We start from the raw sequence: 14,067 nt of genomic DNA, 5'->3' as shown, positions 1-14,067 counted from the left end.
TCTTTTCTGCGGGTACCGCCATCTCTTCGTCCTCTTGCCCTTCGCTGGGCGCGGGCATTCCGCCACCTGTTGTTGCTTCCCTGGTTCTCATCCTCCATGTCTATCTGTATACCCCGCTCACCTCTCTCCCTCTCTCTGCGCACGGTGGCGCCGGCGCCTGACACCACCATCTCTTCGTCCTCCTCCATCCCATTGGTCGTACACGTGAGGCGTGAGGAGGTACTCTTGTGCCACGCCCTAGCGCGCGCACGCACACTTGCGCAGTGTTTTCACTCCTGGTGCCGCTGCTTCGTCATGGCGGGTGTCCGCACCCCTTCCCGATACAGCGCTGACCCGATGCGCTGCATTGTGCACATCGACATGGACTGCTTCTACGCTCAAGTGGAGGCGGTGCGCCTCGGGGTGGACTGCCGCGTGACACCTCTCGTGCTGGCTCAGTGGGGGAGCCTCATCGCGGTGAACTATCCGGCGCGTGCGCGTGGCGTGAAGCGCTTCAGCAACGTTTCGGAGGCACAGGCATTGTGCCCTGGACTCATTGTAGCGATCTCGCCTAGTTATCGAATGGGTGAGTCTGAGTACAGCTACCACCCACACCCCCGTCAGGACACGCACAAGGTATCTCTTGAGCCGTACCGACAAGCCAGCCGGCAAATCTTTGCCATTCTCCGGGCGGAGCCTGGGGTGATTGTGGGAAAGGCCGGCATTGACGAGGCGTATCTTGACGTGACGGAGGCGGCGCGACGGGAGCTGGCGGAGGTGCGCGCTGCCGCTGCGGGCGCCTCGCTGGACCCGCTGGTGGACGTGATGGAGCCGTCGACGCGACTGATCGAAGACCGGCGAGCGGAGATGGAGGCGTGGCTCGGCGCGCGTGGGACTTCGCTGGCAGCTGTGTTTGACGAGCCGATGCGCGCCCTGGTGCGCGGCGAGTGCGGCGCCGAGCTGGAGGGCAGTCGGGGGTTCTGCATCGGCGTGGACGAGAATGCGTACGCGGAGCGGTGCCTGCTGCTGTGCGCTGCATCGCGCATTGTGCACCGGCTTCGGCAGCGCATCTACGCGGAGCTGCACTACGACTGCTCCGCCGGGATCGCGCACAACCGCGTGCTTGCGAAGTGTATCAGCGCGACGTACAAGCCGAACCAGCAGACACTGCTGCTGCCTGACCGCAGCGCGAGTGCGCTCTTTAGACTGCCGCTGAGTGGGCTGCGCGGGTTTGGTGGGAAGCTCGGCGCCGCTGTAAGCGCTTTGTGCGGCGGTGCGACGGAGTGCCGCGAGGCGTGGCTAGCGCCGCTCGCGCAGCTGTACAAGCTCGACGGGACGTGTGATGCGGGCGAGGCTGAGTATGCCGAGGAGGAGGAATGGGAGAAGAGGGAGAGGCGACCGCCTTCTAGAAAGCGGGCGCGCGCTGCCTCAGCATCTGTGGAGCGCGACTGTCAGGGAATCGTGGCGCATGACACATCGCAGTACGTCTTCTACCGCCTGCGGGGGCTTTCCGAAGACACCATATCGAACTGCCCTTTGTCCAAGACACTCATCGCCTGCAAGAATTTCGGGCGAGCCACCACGTCGGTGGAGGAGGTGCGGCGCTGGGTCATCGTGCTGACTAGTGAGCTGTGCTCTCGCTACGATGATTTCACTGCTTTATACGGCTTACGCGGGCGCAGCTTCAACATTAAGCTCGGCAGCGACGGGTTCAGATGTATGAGCGGGCTGTCAAATCGCACCGTCGCGCTGCCGGCGGCCATGCAGCCGGACATTTTGGCCGCGGTGGCCATGCGAGAGGTGCAGGCCGTATTCCGCAACAAACGGAACGCCGCTGCGGACTCCGTGACGTTAACTATCGGCGGCTTCGTCTCAGATGGCACCAGCGTTGCCGGCTACATGCCATCTCGTGCAGCGATTGCTGGCGATAAGCCAGTTACGCGGGGGTACCTGCGCCAGCAGACACTTCACTCCTCCTTCCTTGCCGCCTTGACCGCTGGTGGCAGAGCCACGGGTGCTATGCACCAGGGGAGGGACGATCGCGTAGTGGAGGTTCTCAGCAGTGAGGGGAGTAGGCCGGGCGACTCGGACAGCGACGGGGCCGTGCACATCGAGGACGATGTCGCTAGTCTCTCTCTCCTCGCATCGCCTGAACGCCAACGGTGGGAAAGCACGGAGGGTGGCGCCGATGGCTCGAACGCCGCCTCTTCCAGCGCGCGATCTCGTGCCCAAGTCTCGCAGCGTGGCCAAGAATCGTACTCCGGATGTGCGCAGGGAATCGGCATGCGAGGCCACAGCCGTACCACCGCCATCGCCACATGCGTTGCTCCTGTCCTCCCCACTCCTGCGCGGCGAGAGGGCGAGTGAGGGGGATCTAGAGAAGGGCCGTGGTGGCACCAAACCTCGCGAAGAGCACCAACATCATCTCATCGGCTACACCCATGCACTACCGCCGCCAACGCCACCAGGAGTGACCCCCCCATTTTCACGACCAACTTCGTCTTGGCCTGCGCCCGTCGACGCTGTCGAGGTCACCGAAGACAGCGATGCTGAGGGGGGCGGGAATGGGGGCGTCGAGGTCATCGACTGACCCGGGGGCGGCGCCCACATCAACGCAGGGCCTTCTCCGACATGCCCTGGCTCTGCTTTGCCATCATCGCATGTGCAGCACCTTCGGTGCACCGCCACTCTTTTTTCGCCTGTGGCGCCAACGAGGTGTGGGCATGAGTGGGTGAAGGGGCTGAACAGGGCGGTGGTGCGGCAAAAGAATCGCGTGCGCTCATGGCGTATACGTCTCTCTTTCTCTCTGCGTGTGTGCGTGTGTGTGGCTGCTCTCGTGCTACTCTTCTGCAGACGCTGCTGGGCTGTTCGCATGCTCAACAGAACAGTAAACAGATGTGTGGGTGAAAGGAGGGGCATCGGGCGCAGCACGGGGGAGGATGGGGAGGGGAGGGGCAACGGCGCGCTTTGCGTCGTGCTCATGGAAGGGGCAGCTCTGGCAGTCAGCGATTGGAAGGCTCACGCACACGTGTAAGCACTCTACCAATGCCCTCCCCCCTTTCCTCCTTCCTACCAGAATCCGATGCGCTTGGGGTGCGACTGTGCGTGTGTGTGCTCGCTGGGGTGTCATTGCTGCCGTCGTTCGCAAGAGTTCATACACGTATGCTTGTGCGGGTTGGTGGACCCCTCGTTCACTTCACTCATCTCTGTGCGAGCCGACTGTGTCTCCCCCCTCCCTCCTCTCCTTCCTCACTATGTCGCGCCGCATAGATGATCACTGTTAGGTAATTTCCTGCCGCCGCGAGTTTGGCTGTCGTCAGACGCGGATGTTGTCCGCGTGCGGTGCAGGCGTCAGCCGCTCCTGGGACGATGGCCACTGCAGCTCTTCGGTTGGCGATGCGTCTCAGCCACACAGCGCTGACCCGATGCGCTGCATTGTGCACATCGACATGGACTGCTTCTACGCTCAAGTGGAGGCGGTGCGCCTCGGGGTGGACTGCCGCGTGACACCCTTTGCGTTGATACAGTGGGGGAGCCTCATCGCGGTGAACTATCCGGCGCGTGCGCGTGGCGTGAAGCGCTTCAGCAACGTTTCGCCGGACGAGGTGAGATGCGCGCTGCCGGATGTTCGGATGTCCCACATCGCCACGTACGCCATGGGCGAGCTCGAGTACAGCTACCCTGAGGCTCCGCGCATCAACACGCACAAGGTATCTCTTGAGCCGTACCGACAAGCCAGCCGGCAAATCTTTGCCATTCTCCGGGCGGAGCCTGGGGTGATTGTGGGAAAGGCCGGCATTGACGAGGCGTATCTTGACGTGACGGAGGCGGCGCGACGGGAGCTGGCGGAGGTGCGCGCTGCCGCTGCGGGCGCCTCGCTGGACCCGCTGGTGGACGTGATGGAGCCGTCGACGCGACTGATCGAAGACCGGCGAGCGGAGATGGAGGCGTGGCTCGGCGCGCGTGGGACTTCGCTGGCAGCTGTGTTTGACGAGCCGATGCGCGCCCTGGTGCGCGGCGAGTGCGGCGCCGAGCTGGAGGGCAGTCGGGGGTTCTGCATCGGCGTGGATGAGAATGCGTACGCGGAGCGGTGCCTGCTGCTGTGCGCTGCATCGCGCATTGTGCACCGGCTTCGGCAGCGCATCTACGCGGAGCTGCACTACGACTGCTCCGCCGGGATCGCGCACAACCGCGTGCTTGCGAAGTGTATCAGCGCGACGTACAAGCCGAACCAGCAGACACTGCTGCTGCCTGACCGCAGCGCGAGTGCGCTCTTTAGACTGCCGCTGAGTGGGCTGCGCGGGTTTGGTGGGAAGCTCGGCGCCGCTGTAAGCGCTTTGTGCGGCGGTGCGACGGAGTGCCGCGAGGCGTGGCTAGCGCCGCTCGCGCAGCTGTACAAGCTCGACGGGACGTGTGATGCGGGCGAGGCTGAGTATGCGGAAGAGGATGATGAGGAGCACATGGATCAAGCCTCTCTTTGGTGCAAGGGGGACGCTAAAGGCTGCAGGGGGGACGACAACGCCGTTGCCGACAGGGGAGCTGGCGTGTACGTTTTCTACCGCTTGCGCGGCTTCGGCAGTGACACTGTCGCTGATCCAGCGCTGCCGCGGGATATGAAAGCAAGTAAGATCTTCCACCCAGTGTGCGACTCCTGGTCAGCGGCGCAGCTGTGGATGGCGCCGCTGGCAGGGGAGCTGTGGCACCGGTTCAGCGAGTACGAGCCGCGGTACCACAAAGAAGGCCGAAGTTTAGTGGTGTGGCTCCGCACGTACGTTAACTGTGATGAGGCGCGTCGTGGGAAGCACACGCAGCTCTATCGAACGCAGGCGCCTCTGCCGGTGAATGTGGGGAGCGCAAGGGAGCTTGCAGACCTGTGCCTGCGCGAGGTTGCTAAGCTTCTCTTGAAGGTGTCCACAGGTGTAAAGGAAGGCGATGCAAAGTCGGCATGGACGACTTTACCGCTGCCGCTCGATGCTTCCCCAAATTCTCTGAGCGAGGTGCCGGTTATCCGTGTGGGCACACCCGCGCCTGTCCGTGATGCGTCGGCAATGCCTTCGCTGCATAGTATTGGGTTATCCATGATGGGGCTGCGCTCGCGTTCGCTGCTGCCGACGGAGGAGCGAAGATACGGCGCTGCAGGCGGTTGTGATGGGGAAGCCTCAGCGACAGCGCAGCGGTCCCTGATGGACATGTTTGCAGCTCTCTCGGCCAAAACGGTAGCGCCTGCACGGTCGAAGGATACGCAGAAAGCAGTCTCTGATCGAGGTTTGTTGCGGAAGCGACAACGCAGCGACTTGCGGGAGGGAGGGTTTGTGGGCGGACGAAGACAAGAGGTCGTCGTTGAGGTCGATGATGATGATGCCGACGTTTTCACCGTCGGTGATGACTGCGTCGACTTGGATGACCATCTCTGCAAGGTTGCACAGAGAAGGAAAGGCAGCGCGTCGTCTCAGCAGGCAAAGCCCGCGCGTCCAGCTGGCGCTTCATGCCTGTCTCTGATGCCTCCGCTCGAGAAGCTCTGCCGCAAAGCTGCCGCGGCTCCCGCTCTCTGTGTTGCAAAGCTGTCACCTATTTCAAAAAAATGTGGTGAGGCACCGGTGACGGCGGTCTGCGTTGAAGAGGACGACGTGATGGCCTGTGCACCCAATCAAAGTTGTGTCAACATAACTGAAGTGAGTTCTGAAGATGATGAGGCGAAGTCTTGAGCACTCTGGGCCGTAACCACTATCACATCAGGTGCGGGAAAGTCGCACGACCCGGAAGTAAGGTGTGCACGCTAGTCGGTGCGCGTGTGTGTGTGTGTGTGAGCGAGCGAGAGAGAGAGAAGGGGGAAGGTGTGAGTCCTGACGATAGCGGGAGGGGTGCTCGATGTATCTCTATTGTGCCTTCTATTCCTCACCACCTCTGCCTGTCTGTCCACCTCCCCCCCCTCCCCTTCACTCCTGTCTGTCACGGGAAACGAATGCGGCGTCCAACGCCCACAGATGCGAGTGTGTCTTCCGTCGTTGCCTCTCATCCCCGTCACATCGGATGCGCACCTGTGCATGCACTCAAACAGGCAAGGCCGGGTACCCTGGCGGCCTTTTTGTTTGTGTTTTACTGTATCGACATGTGCGACACAGCCGTGGGCTGTGATGCGTGGCACATTGAGCAGCGACGCCGCTTCTCTCACATTCAATAATGGCTGTGGAGTACATCCGGCCCCCCCTCCCTCCCTCCCCAATCACCAGAACTGACACGTGCGTGCGTGCGGAGCCGTGCGATGTCAGACTGGTGATCTTCCCCACTTCCTCCTACACCTTTTCCCCTCACCTCTTTTTTCTTCACCTGCCCCACACCCCACACTCCCTTCCGAACGACGTCAACAACAACTGTCTGTGCATCCCACTACGTCACCTGTCTCTGTCTCGCTCTCCCGCGCGTACTCCTAGAGAGCGAGGACACGTAGCGTACGTCACCACCGCCATTGACGGAGAAGACACAGCAGAGAAGAGAATACTTTCACAACTTACGCACATTTCCTCCGGCCCGCCTCGCAGTACTTCGCTCCTCTGCCTCCTCGTCTCTCCCTCTCCCTCTCTCTCTCCTTCGCTGCGCACCGCAGCGCTCACGTCGTCCATGAGCGTCTACAGTTGGGAGACGGCGGGCGAAGGGCGCCGAAGTCAGAAGGCGAAGAAGACAGGCACTGTTGTCCTCCACACGGACGACCGCGTGGACACCACGTTTGACCGCCTCCAAACTGAGGTGATTGTAGAGAAGCTGCACTTCTCTAAGAGGGAGGCTGAGGAGGCGCTGGCCGACCCCCATCACCGCTCCAACTCGGTCAAGACCGCGCTCATGACGGCCTCGACTGCCAAGGTGCTCCAGCGGAAGATGGGCTTCGACAGACTGCTGCCGTGCCAGGCGCAATGCTACCGCGGCATCTTCAATGGCCGTGATGTCATTCTGCACAGTCGCACCGGCAGTGGAAAGACCCTTGCCTACGCCCTGCCGCTGGTCGAGCGCCACCTGCTGCTGGAGCAACACCGGCAGCGCGGGGACGCCGGCGCCCCTGCTGGCCCTTTCTTGTTGGTGTTCGTCTTTAGCAACGACCTCGCTATGCAGACGAAGAGCGTGCTAGAAAAGATCTACGGTAGGCGAACCAATCTGCGCATCGCGGTCGCTGGCTTTGATGACTTGCACCCCTCATCGGACAGCAAATACGTCGACATCCTTGTGGGGACGGTGCGCGGCATTGACGAGGCGATCCGTGGCCACCGCGTCGCCGCTGCCGCTACTGCCGTCGAGGAGGCGGAGGCGCAAAGGGAACTTCTACTGCCGGGAAAGAAGCGCCCGCGCAGTGCGAGGCCGCCGCCGCCGCCGCGGGCAGCAGCTGCCGTGGAGGCGGGGGAGGAAAAGAATGATGAGGGGGTCGGTGACAGTGATGCGGCAGGGTCTGTATCGGGAGAAAGCGGGGCTGAAGGAACCGCCGGCCACGCGTCCACTCGCGAAGTAGGCATTATCTCCCCCGCCTGCGTGCGTGCGATTGTTGTGGATGAAGTGGACGCCACCCTCGGCCCGCGCTTCTCCGCGACGGGCCGGCGCATGAAGAATCTCCTGAAGTTCATACGCAAAGCGAACGGCTCGTTGACGGACGGCCTGCTGAACGACTTTCGCGCGCACCACTACGTCCTCTGTGGGGCGACCATCCCTAACTGGGTGCTGAAGGCCGGATTCCTCGGTGTGAAGAAATATCACTACCAGCTCGTTACAGTTGGGTCCGAAAAGCTGCCGCCGCAGCTCGAGTGCTTCCACGAGAAGTGCAGAGTGGCGGACCGCGTGCGTGCGGCGACCCGTCTGCTGATGGAGCACACGGCCTTCCATGGCCGTGCTATTGTCTTCGGGACGCTGAAGCAGTTGAGATTGCTGGAGGTAAGCCTTCAAACAACGACTACAGCGAACGCGGCAGTTACGGACACGACGACGCCGGCGCCAAGCCCGAACAAAAGTCACAAGAAGGGCAACAGAATGAGTGCCACGGTCTCTGCTCCGGGTGCCTTGTCTCCATCGCTCTCGTCATCGTCGTCGCCGCCTGTCGTGCGTGCCCTCACGTCGCAGAAGGACGAGCTCGAACGTGTTGCCGCCATCGAGGACTTCAACAGCGGTGTTGCGCAGGTGCTGCTGTGCACCGATGTCGCCGCGCGCGGGCTCGACTTTACGGAGGTGGACACTGTGCTCATGCTGAACCTCCCACGAGACGCGCTGGCCTCAGAGACGTTCGTGCACCGTGCCGGACGCACGGCCCGTGTGGGTCGGCCTGGCCGCTGCATCCTGCTGCACGATACGTCGGAGGAAGCTTTGGTGGATGCCATCTCGAAGTCCACGCACGTCGTGTTCAAGGCGCTGAGTCCCGCCCTGGCTGCCCATGCTGGTGATCCGGGGCAGGCGCAGAGGGGTGGGAAGGGCAAAAGATCCACCGCGGCCAGCGCTGGCGACTCTGATGTGGCGCTGACCTCCATGAAGCTCGTGGTGCGCAACCCGTTCCGATACAAAAAACCGGACGTGAAGGTGCCCTCTGCGCTGCATGTCCTCAACGCCAACGTGAATGAGCCGCTGAAGGCGGTCTTGAAGGACATACACGAAGAGAGCGGAAGCAACGGCGAGGTGGTGCTCTTTCGTGTGCCGGTGAGCCATGTCCACGAGGTGAAGCAGCGGCTGTGGAAGTACACACTGCAGGAGGCGTAATGTCGCCTGCTGTGTCCTCCGTCCAAAGGAAAAAAACGCGAGGGGCAACCAGATGTGTGTCCACTGCCGGATGAGTCGTGCGGCCTTGCGGCTCCCCCCCTCCACTGTTAAGGGAATGCTAAAGGGATGCATTAGCTCCTTCCTTCCCCCCCCCCCCCCACACACTCTTCACTCCATCGCCTGTCGCTGTTCCCACGACAACAATGGCGCCGTTAAGCAATGCTCGAGTTAACACACCGACTTATAAACCTCTTGCAGAGGCTCTTCGGTGCCCCCTCCCCTCCCCAGAAAGAGAAGACATACAGTTCGGCGAATCGGCGGCTGGTGAGCGAGGCGCTCTGCATCCCTCTCAGGCAGAGGACAAGCGAAAGGAGAGCGGCTGAAAGAAGAGGGAGCAGACGCGCGACGCCCGTTGGACGTGGCTTTAGAGGGGCACTTCACGTACATGGCGCCTGTGTGCGCCACTGCTGCTCTCTCTCTCTCTCTGCCTTTTCAATGGCTGGTTAATTGCCGCTTGCACAGCAATCGTTGACCACATAAACGTGTCCTCCGCCTCCACCCCGCTCTACAGACAACGCGCTTCCCCTCTCCATCCCTCGCTTACTTCTTGCACGTTTTATCGCGTCCCTTGACAAGTGCGCCCGCACCCTCTTCTCTTCACAGTTTGGCGCCTCTCTCTCTCTTTCTATCACTCTTTCCTTCTACCTTGAGAGGGACTACCAACAACTCCTCATACGATTCAGGGCTGCATACACGTACGATTGCTCCGGCGATTGCGCCATGCTTCTGCGTAGGGGTGCCTCCACCGCATCTACGTCTGCCTTGGTGGGGTACGTGCGTAGCTCCACATGCAGCTCTCACCGAAGCATCTCCGCAGTGACCTCAGCACTGCTCATGCCGTCGCATCAGAGATTCCGCGCGCCTGCGTTGTACTCTAGTCCGAGCACCCCCGTGCGCGTCTCTACTAGCCTCAACACTCAGAGTCGGCACGCCGCCACATCTACGGCAGCCAGTCCCTTGACAGGTGATGAGGTACCGAAAGATGTGCTGCAGCGCGTCGCTGGCCGCAAGGAGGTGATGCTGCGTCTGCTGCGCCTGGCTTCTGGGCAGGTTGCCGTACCGGTGGAGAAGATGGAAGACGTCTTTAAGAGGCACGCGGGCTTTGTGGAGACGAACGCGGCGAGCCCAAGGGGCGAGCGTGCACCATTGATGACTGCGCCTGAGTGGAGGACGGCCGTCTGGCGAACACTGCGGCTGGAGTGCTACTTTACCGCGGTCGGGGTCGGAAGCGGGGGCGAAGGCAGCGCAAGGGGTGGTGCGATGAGTGTTGTGCCGCTCGACTGGGCTGCTGTCGTCCGTCGCGCAGCGACTGAGATTCCATACGAGGGCTGGGCGGAGCCAGAGTTGTTCGCATACCTCCAAAGGAACTGGCCAGTCTTACAGAAGTACGCCCCTGTGTGGCTGCCGAGGTACAGCGGCGTCAGCTCATTCGCGCAGCTGGTGCATAGGCACTTCAACTCTATGGTGACAGCGACGCGATCTGCCGTGACAGGTGAAGTGCTGTACCACCGCACCGGATACAACAGCGTATCAGTGACCTGGCGGGCATCGCTAGATGCACCAGCCAAGCCGCCAGCTCCGTCTCGTGTTCCCGAGGCCAGCGAGGCGTGCACTGCGGTTCAGCACGCCTTGCACTTACTCGGCCGTGGCCACCAGTTGCCGGTGTGGACGGATGTGAGCGAGGTGGCGCCGCTGCTGTCCGCGCACGCGGGCTTGTCCGATGGACGGCCGTCTACGTGGTATGAGGCGTTCACCAAGGATGCGGAGCTGCGCGGCACCTTTCAGCTCGAGGGCTTCGTACGTGTGCGGGCCGCCCAAACTCCGCAGCGCTTGATGGCCATCGTGGACTGCACCTCTGTCTCACCAGCTGAGCTTACAGCGTTGCTCAGGGAGCATCCCCCGCCAGGCGGCAGCGTCACCGTGAAGCTCCTACTGCGTGATGGCATGGCGCCTGAGTTACATGAGGCGTACGTGCGGACCTGCACTGAGGCGGTGGGGCCTTCCACCCTCGTCGAAGACGTGCCGGTGGACGCGTTGCTGGAGCCGGAGCATGTTCTCGCTGCACTTCTCGAGACGGTGGAAGCTGGCCTGACACCTGATGTGGCTAGTGCGGCAACGGCGGCGGCGGCGGCTCGGCCGGCGGAGAGCTCTGCAGCCGCAGAGGATGACGAGCCTGAGGCCTCGGAAGGAGGCGCGCCGCTGCCATCGTCAACTCCCCTGCCAGTCATGGTCCTTTGTGGCGCGGCATCTCGCGAGGCGATGGTGGCCGTGGTGGAGGTGGTACGTGCACCGAAAGTGGCCATAACCGTACTCACACCAGAGGCGCTGAAGCATGCGTAGTGCATGGGATCTGCTGAGGGTTGTATGCAGGACAGACTTGGGCGGGCGCGCGTGTTGTGCGCGTGCGATGCGACTGGGAGTGCTTTGCTGCCACATGCAAAGGTGGCATGTGTTGACGCGGACGCACAAGAACACAGGCTTGAGCTTGCGCAGTTCCTTTGGATGGATGAGCGGTGGCCAGAGTAGAAGCTGCTAGGCAATGAAGTGCGTCGGTGGCAGACGGCGGTGATGGATGGTGGCGTCGCCCCTCTCCCCCTCCCTCCCCTAGGGGGTGAGCTCTTTTCTTGGGCGAGCACCCCATCCTCTCTCCTTCGTCTGGCGAACTGTGTGCGCCGCTCTGCATTTCTCATTCGCTGCCTCGGGCTGCAAAGAGCTGCTGTAGCGCTGTCGCGAGGAGAGCCTCGTGCTGTTGCAGCCTTCCCTGCAGACGTTGTGCGTACATCTTTGTGTGTGTGTATGTTGCTGCTAACGCAGCAGCGGGAGACCGCCCTAACATGGAGAAAGCCAGTCATTGGGACGGCGCGCTGAGACAGCTGCTTAGAAGCATGCGCGGCTCACGACGGGGTGTGTGTCTGACAGCAGAGCGAGGGCTGAGATCGTGCCCATGCACAGTCGTGTCGTTGACAGGGCCGGCAATGCGATGGATGACCGGTACGCTGACACAGCCGCTGCCGCCGTGGTGATTGCGTGCTATGAAACAGGATCTGCCTAGGCTTCGTGTGGCTGGGCCACAGCCAACTCTTTCCCCCACTCCCCCCTGTGGGATACCATTTCTTAAGCTTCTCTGCCACTTGCCCGAGAAGCTCTATGACTGCATAAAAGGGAAAGGGGCGGTGAGGGATAGGGAGCGAGTCGTAGCACACGTCTCTGCGCTGCCCTCTGTCTCTCGCACGCCCCTTTTTAGCGTGTCTTGTCGGCAGGAATGCCCTTCACCTGCCTCCTCTCGACTCCCTTCCCCTGCACGCACACCTCTTCTCTACACACATATCTTCTCTTTCTTGCTACGCACAGTACGTCAGAGCAGCTCGAACTCACACTATAGTCACTTATCACCGTGCCTGTCTGCGTGTGCCTCCGTGTGTGTGTGTGTGTGAGTGCACAACGCGTTGCTGAGTGGAGAGTGGGCAGGGCCGCCGTTTCGAGGGGAAGGCTGATATGGTGAGGAGCAGTGTTCTCCCCTCTCCCCTCTCCTCCGTTCTCTTGTCTAGTGAGGAGGCTGACTCCGCACTTACAGTAACGTACACGCAGGAGAGGCCTCTCTCTCTCGACCCATGACGTCGCCTGCGCCCTTGAGTGCCTCCTCGCTGGCGGCATACACACTATCGAGCCATGACGAGGGTACGTACATGCCAACGGCCGTGATCCAGCCGCTGCAGAGCACGTACCAAGCTGCAGCAACTGCAATGGAGGTTGCACCACCACCTGGTCTCTCGACTGGCGACTGCGCTAACCAAATAGACTCACTGCGCTATCTGCTACCCGCCTCGGCTCCTGACAGTGGTGTGGCCAGCGACGCACCGCCAGCACTCGTGTCTGCGCCACTCATCGGCGGTAACCGCCATGATCGCACCTGGCAGTCGTCGCTCTCCCTTGCGCCATTGCATGCAGCTTCGCCGCCTTCGGTGTGGGAGGGCGAGGAGATCGGCGCCGTTGCACTGGAAGAGATCGGCCGCGACATCTCCGACGGCGCCGGCGCTGAGGAAGACGAGGCTGCCAAGCGAGATGAAGCGCAGACTGAGCGGTGTGGGGCGAACCTCGACGACCAGCGCTTGTACATGCACCCCATCGCTGCCGCTGCTGCCGCCCGAGCGTCCTTTGCCTTCGCGCCGCCGGCAGACCCCATAACAGCAGCCCTTGCCCGTCAGCAACAGCAGCAGCAACGTGGCGAAAGCTGCTCCCCACTTTCTCCACGCACGCTGCAGGCGCTATGTGCTGCGTCCGCCGCGGGGCGGTACCCTAGCTTCCTCGCGCAGCTCACTGCTGACGACGTGCTGGCGCCGCCGCCGTTGGCCCTGACGTGGTACCCATCTGTACCCCCTGGTGTAACGAGGTTCGCGGACCGCAAGCGCACGGCGGAGGGCTTAATGGTGACGGCCATGCACCAGCACGAGAAAAGCAGGATAGCGGAGGAGTACAGTGCCACCGAGATATCCACCGGTGCTGTGCCCCCCTTACGCCGCCTGCGGACGGAGGAGTTCGAAATTCCTCGCGTGGAGCTGCAGCCTCCGTTGTCCTCTTCGTCGGTACCCGCATCCGTGCGTACACGCATACCGCCACCTGGCGTGCATCTGGAGGGGAACTTGGCAAAGATGGAGGACAGCGCTGCTGCTGCGGGTACATCTGCTGCTGCCGGCGTACATGCGAACGCACACCGCAAACGTGACCGTGACGAGCGAGTGTACGAGTACCTCTCGCACGGGCGGCGACTTCGCTGAAGAACGGCGAAGAGGGGTGGAGACGAGAAAGGTGCGCTCGCGAAACATGGCGTAGCTGACCCAGTCAAGGGCGCCTGTTCGCCTTGGGCCCACTGTATGTGCGTCTCTGCACTCCAGTCCAGTCTCCTCCGCTCTCAACACATGCTTCATTGGCCTACCCCTTCCCCCTGCCCCCCTCGTCCATCCTCTTCGCCTCTTCTCCTCCGTCTTGCTCCTCACACACCAGAAGCCGCGGGGGCTACTGCTGCGGCGACGGCAGCTGCATCACAAGCGTGCTCCATCAGCGTCTTTTTCAGCAAATAGGTAAAGGGATGCACGGTGGCAGACGCACAACGCAGACAGACAGACAGACAGACACAGAGGGGGAAAGAGGAGGGGGAAAGAGCGATGCACTGCGCACCGCGAGCATCTGCTTGTGCCATCTGCGAGCGTTTGGTTGGGAGAGCAGAGAAGCGAACTACTGCAAGCGGAAAGGCGGCTCAATGGGCGATGAATGAAAGCTGAAGCGTTTTTACTGTTTCGTTGAGTC

At 62.0% G+C, this 14,067-nt stretch overlaps 5 protein-coding genes across 5 annotated transcripts; all 5 read left to right on the top strand.

Moving 5' to 3' along the window:
* Positions 1-294: 294 nt before the first annotated feature.
* LSCM1_04647 (uncharacterized protein) lies at positions 295-2,346 on the top strand (the record flags this gene model as incomplete). The annotated part of the gene is made up of 1 exon (XM_067322145.1): positions 295-2,346. One exon carries the CDS (start codon positions 295-297, stop codon positions 2,344-2,346), a length of 2,052 nt encoding a protein of 683 aa, XP_067178942.1.
* Positions 2,347-3,305: 959 nt separating this feature from the next.
* LSCM1_04646 (uncharacterized protein) lies at positions 3,306-5,684 on the top strand (the record flags this gene model as incomplete). Its single annotated transcript, XM_067322144.1, has 1 exon — positions 3,306-5,684. One exon carries the CDS (start codon positions 3,306-3,308, stop codon positions 5,682-5,684), a length of 2,379 nt encoding a protein of 792 aa, XP_067178941.1.
* Positions 5,685-6,597: 913 nt separating this feature from the next.
* On the top strand, positions 6,598-8,703 carry LSCM1_04645 (uncharacterized protein; the record flags this gene model as incomplete). Its single annotated transcript, XM_067322143.1, has 1 exon — positions 6,598-8,703. One exon carries the CDS (start codon positions 6,598-6,600, stop codon positions 8,701-8,703), a length of 2,106 nt encoding a protein of 701 aa, XP_067178940.1.
* Positions 8,704-9,483: 780 nt separating this feature from the next.
* On the top strand, positions 9,484-11,103 carry LSCM1_04644 (uncharacterized protein; the record flags this gene model as incomplete). Its single annotated transcript, XM_067322142.1, has 1 exon — positions 9,484-11,103. One exon carries the CDS (start codon positions 9,484-9,486, stop codon positions 11,101-11,103), a length of 1,620 nt encoding a protein of 539 aa, XP_067178939.1.
* Positions 11,104-12,374: 1,271 nt separating this feature from the next.
* LSCM1_04643 (uncharacterized protein) lies at positions 12,375-13,538 on the top strand (the record flags this gene model as incomplete). Its single annotated transcript, XM_067322141.1, has 1 exon — positions 12,375-13,538. One exon carries the CDS (start codon positions 12,375-12,377, stop codon positions 13,536-13,538), a length of 1,164 nt encoding a protein of 387 aa, XP_067178938.1.
* Positions 13,539-14,067: the final 529 nt, after the last annotated feature.

The sequence above is a fragment of the Leishmania martiniquensis genome, chromosome 21 (assembly GCF_017916325.1).
Source record: "Leishmania martiniquensis isolate LSCM1 chromosome 21, whole genome shotgun sequence".
Classification (NCBI taxonomy): Eukaryota; Euglenozoa; class Kinetoplastea; order Trypanosomatida; family Trypanosomatidae; genus Leishmania; species Leishmania martiniquensis.
The sequence above is the reverse complement of the archived record's forward strand: the minus strand, read 5'-3'. Positions and strand labels throughout refer to the sequence as shown.